Source organism: Dendroctonus ponderosae, unplaced genomic scaffold (assembly GCF_020466585.1).
Source record: "Dendroctonus ponderosae isolate FM_Combo_2020 unplaced genomic scaffold, Dpon_F_20191213v2 Dpon_F_20191213_1, whole genome shotgun sequence".
Lineage (NCBI taxonomy): Eukaryota > Metazoa > Arthropoda > Insecta > Coleoptera > Curculionidae > Dendroctonus > Dendroctonus ponderosae.
The window spans coordinates 5,153,183-5,158,429 of NW_026017110.1; the positions used below are offsets into that span (position 1 = coordinate 5,153,183).

The 5,247-nt window shown below is 35.2% G+C and overlaps 1 protein-coding gene across 1 annotated transcript in view; it reads left to right on the forward strand.

The window, feature by feature from the left end:
• Positions 1-4,160, forward strand: part of LOC109536499 (glutamate receptor ionotropic, NMDA 2C) — a 7,387-nt gene extending 3,227 nt beyond the window's left edge. Inside the window, exons 8-9 of the mRNA XM_019902735.2 lie at positions 3,196-3,441; positions 3,504-4,160. Coding sequence (XP_019758294.2) covers positions 3,196-3,441; positions 3,504-3,867 — 610 coding nt within the window. The 3' untranslated portion in view covers positions 3,868-4,160. The remainder of the gene's footprint in view (positions 1-3,195; positions 3,442-3,503) is intronic.
• Positions 4,161-5,247: the final 1,087 nt, after the last annotated feature.

A 5,247-nucleotide genomic window follows, 5' to 3' on the forward strand; every position in this document is an offset into this window, starting at 1 on the left:
TTTCCACTCAAATACGTTCTATTTTGTAGAGTTTCACTTAAAAATACTGACAATCTGCAGGACTTTTACCCGAAAAATTACAAGATAAATCTATAGCTTTGGAGGAATTTGACAAAAACTTTTTTCAGCGCCGAATTCGGAACAAAAACGGAAACAAATCTAATAAATCTCCCGTTTATTTCCGAAAATCATTAAGATTTTCTCAAAAAATGATCACACAACTAAAAGTTTTTAATCAGAATCGTAAAAAACCATTATTTTCTTCTTTTCTGACAGTAATGGGGTCTTTTCAGCCAAAAATTCAAAAATTAATTTTATGAGCAAATTCGCCTCATTAATCGGTTTGCAGGGAACTTTAGAAACCCCTTTTCAGTTTCGAATTTGGTACAAAAACCAAATAATTTTATTCAGTTTTTCACCGAAAGTAATTAGGACCTCTTGATCAGAGAGCAAAAGTTTACAAACATTTATTGGGAAAATTCGCCTCCTTTATCGCTCTGAAGAGTCGCTGATCAGTCAAGCAATTCTTTCTACGAAAAAAAAACGTATTATTTTTACGTAAAATACTGGCAATATTCAGGTATTTTTTGTGAAAATGACAAAATAAATTTTATTGGAACATTCGGCTCCTTTTACCTTTTACAGCTTAGAATTTTGGACAAAACTCTAATAATTTTTTCTGGATTTTTTCCCAAAAAAATTTCCTCGAACAGAACAAGTGAAAGTTTAGAATCAATTATTCGGAAAACTCGTCACTTTTGTCGCTGTGAATAATTTGGTTTATTTAAATTCCGATTTCTCCACTTTTATGTCAATATTTCTAAACAAAACTCTCTCTAAACAGAACAACGCGTTTTTTCCTAACGTTTTACTAAATAAAATACTGGCAAACTAAGAGTCTTTTATGCAAAAAGGTTAAAAGATGGATTTACAAGAAAAGTCGTCGTCTTTACAGTTTGGTCTTCTTTATCGTCTTTTTCGAATAATCATTTTCCGTTTAAATTTGGGTCAAAATCGAAACAAAGTTATTTTGTTTTCTTTTCGATAAAATGTTGGTTTCCCAAAAAACTACGAGAGAAAGCCAAAGGATATAATCAATATTTGGAAAACTCGTCACCCTCATCGATCTGAAATTTTTTAAAGTTTCATAAACATTTCCGGATTTTCGCGTTTTAAGCCAAATAGTTGCAAGCACTCGTATGCACAAAAGCAATATGTTGATAGCTTTTTTTGTTAGATGTTAAAATTTCGTGATCGGCCATGAGTTATAACTCATTAACCAATGAGTTAAGTGTGGCAATTATTAAAAAGCGAAATTGAAATCTGGGAAAAAAGATTACAGAAAATATGCCAAATCGCACAGTAGAAGTTAATATGGTTTCTAAATGTTACAGGATAATACTTAAACCTATAAAATAAATATGACTCTTATTTAGTTTTACGTATGTTTACGTATGTTTTTTTCATTATTCAGAAGATATATTAAAATATAACCCAAAAACCTCGATAGCAAAAGCTCCATTTATCCCTCCGGGTTAATTTGGATTAATCTGCTGTTCTAGTAGATATTGGTTTTTGAAATTCCCCCAAATTATGCGAATTTTATCTTAAAGTGGCAGGTATTTTTGATTTTTAAATGAGCCACTTTGTACACTATTTACTTTAATTTCCGGTTCGGAAATAAATTCTACAATTTTTAGTCATTTGTCTTTAAACGAAAGCATGGAGAAAGCAACGAATGCATTTATTGCATTGATTTTGCGCCCTAATTAGTGAAATTTATATAAACTTGTCAATTTTTATGATGAATGAATCTCTGTAACAAATATCAACATGCATATTCATTCTAGCGCATTTTATTACATTTTCAATTGAGAATCTCTTCATCTGTCGCTAGATAATTGAGAAATAACGGTTTCATCCGAAGCTTCTTTCTTCTAAAAACGATCAAAATCTGGCTTTGCTTTGAATGCAAGGAGAGCACGCCATTTTTTAGAACATTTGTCGAAATACAGAGTGTTTCATTTGAATAAACTTCCTTTTCTACTTTTCCTTTCTATTGGACTTTTCTGCAAGTCTTAATTTAGCGAAAATCCCCTACTTTTAAATCAATGTGCAACAAACTAAAGAACAAAACTACTATTTTTGACTTTAAATGAATAAGAAAAATTGTTCATTAATTCGATCTCGACTTCAGAATGCCTTATTATTAATTAAGAAATAGTTTACTCAGTGGTGTTTCAACGGTGTTTCAGATTCTTAAGATTGGATCTTCTTATTTTAGCAGACTTATAATGTTTACCAAAAATTTCATATTTTATTCCGTTATTATAAAATTTGCACTGCTGCATGTTGTTTGTTTTATTTTGGAAATCACCTTTTTCTTTTAATCCTTGTTGCAAGTTGAAGCTTGAAAATATGATTGTGAAGTTATACTATATTTTGACTTATAAAATTGAATTATGTATCTGGGGTGCAGTAAATATTGGTCATTAAATAGGGCGTCTAAACTGTTGCCAAAATTTACTGCGAATCAGTGTTTCGATTTAGGCGATGTGCTGAATCACAGTAAACGTTGGCAATGTAAAATACGTGTATTTGCTAAATTATTCTTCACTGCGCTTCGGAGCACAGTTGCTCTGTATAAGACTCGTACAAAGGTATAAAGTAAAGATTGGTAATACGCGCCCGGGATGCACGTTAGAGCCGTTTCACACGGGCCACTCAGCAGCGCTTCTCAGTGGCGCTGCTGAGAAGCGCGTTTTGAAGGCACATTGATTTACATGGAGCTATTCACACGGGGGGTGCGACCACGGATTTAGCAGCGCTTCTGTGGCGTTCAGTGGATGACTGCTGCCGAGAAGCGCTTCAAAAAGAAGCCCCACTGATAGCGATACATTGGTTCAGATGCTGGCGTTCACACGAGCCACTTCCATAGTATTATTTTACTTACTTTACTTACTCTATGGCCACTTCAGTCTGCTTCAGGTTAACGTGTGCTTCTCAGCAGTTCTACCGAGAAGCGCTGCAGAGTGGCTGGTACAATGTTAACGTGCGCTTATCAGCAGCGCCACTAAGAAGCGCTGCAGAGTGGCTCTGGTGAAAAGGCTCTTACACGCTAGTTTTGCTTATGAACGCGTTCCACACAATCTACGGAAATATAATTGATTCAAAATTTGGTACTTCCGGGGACAGAGTGACGATCGATTCATTGCCGGAGCTGCTTGCCAGCCATCTGACGCTTGGTGGTTGGGGAGAAATAAACTCCGAATTTTTCAAGTCGTCGTCCGACGACTTGATTAACACCATCAGAGAGCGGTTTGAGATCGTCAACAGCTCGGATGAAGCTCTAAACCGGGTGATTGAGGGACACTTGGCTTTCTACGAGAACGCGTACTTTTTGAAGCACATCGTATGGCTGCATCGGGGGAAAACCGCTAAGTACCTACATAAGCTTAGCACTTTAGTGGTGGGCCAGAGAAGGGAATAACGCAGGGTTTTAGGAACAGCAACTCACTAAGGCACCTGCATATAATGAGAGACTGCATCATCAACATGCCCGTATCCATAGGGCTGCAGAAGAACTCGCCGATAAAGCCGCGCGTGGATCAATTGCTCAGGCGAATGCTGGAAGCAGGTCTGGTGAAGAAATGGCTGTACGACGTCATGAAGGGCGCAGTCATACCAGACAGCGACACCGACGGCACTAAAGCGCTCATGAACCTGAAGAAAATGTATGGCGCTTTAGTAGCGCTTGCCATCGGATATGGGGCTGGTCTGCTGGCGCTGTTGGGGGAGCTGCTGCACTTCAACTTTACTGTTAAGAAAAACTGGGGTTTAACAAGTCTTATCCGAATGGGGCGCTAGCGAACCCTCAAAACTTCACTACTGAATTAAAAGAATCTAAATTTAACTGCTGGCCTATATGTTTATACGTAGGTATATAGATTTGTTGATATAATTATGTCCATATAATATAAAAACATATTTTAAAACAACAACGTCTATTTATTAAGATCACAGAATCACTGGAGTAGTACTCCTATAGATATAATCCTAAAAATATAGATATAACTTTATCACATGCCGCCCTAAATAATAAATAAATTTAAATAATATTCGCTTGTATAATTTAAGCGTCCGGGCATGATTATTAATTATTTTCTAAAGCTAACTGACAGCTGTCAGGATTATTTTGACATTTGATTTTATTAAAAATGGCCACTTTCGTCATGACAACTAAGAGTGGCACGATTTAAAATGGGATTGCAAAATAGCCATATAAAAACATTAAATTGATAATATTTCGAAAACTAAACAATTTTGGAATAGACCCTACACAAACTTACCCTTATTTTTAATACTAAATAAGATAAAATTATCAAATATGGGGGGTTTCCATTTGACAAAATTGATTTAGGGCGATTTTGTCAACGTCATTTAGAAAGTTATTTTTTTTTAACACTTTGCATTAAGAGTTATCAAAATTTTGTCGAAATTTCATTACAGTAAGTCTTTTTCAACAATAAATGCGACTCAAACTAAATATCACAAATCCCCTTATAGGAAAAATGAATAATTATTCGAGTGGCTGCAACTGTCATTTTTTGCATGCAATTTCAAATATATCGAAAACCGTTAGACTTAGGTATAGGATGATATACATGAAATATATTTAAAATTTGGAGCAGAATTTAAAATTGTAATGATACATATACAGGGTGTGTTATTTAAAATGAGCAAGTTGATACCTACCCTACTTAGTTTAGCCTACTCAAGTGTGGCCATCTTGAAAATATTTTCGGCTGCTTGCCCCCAATGAATTAAGCACACTGTCCAATTTTCAAATTTTCTCCTAACTACAGTTTGCCAGATATCGATCGCTGCGGTTTCCGGTGAGACACCCTGTATAGGTAGGTGTAGATAGGATTTCTTGATATAATATGTACATGTATATAATATAAATTGTACATACTTTCCTGACTGTGTTTCAATTCCAAATCAAAATCAATTCCTGGGCTTCAGTCATTTATTGTCTATTTATCAATTAAAATACGTTTCGGTGTTTTCCACCATCATCAGTTTCTGTGTGTAGCGTTGTTGATATTTTAAGCCTTGGCATATATTTGGACTATATATCCAAATATATGCGAAGGCTTAAAGTAGCAACAACGCTACACATAGAAACTGATGATGGTGGAAAACACCGAAACGTATTTTAATTGATAAATAGACAATAAATGACTG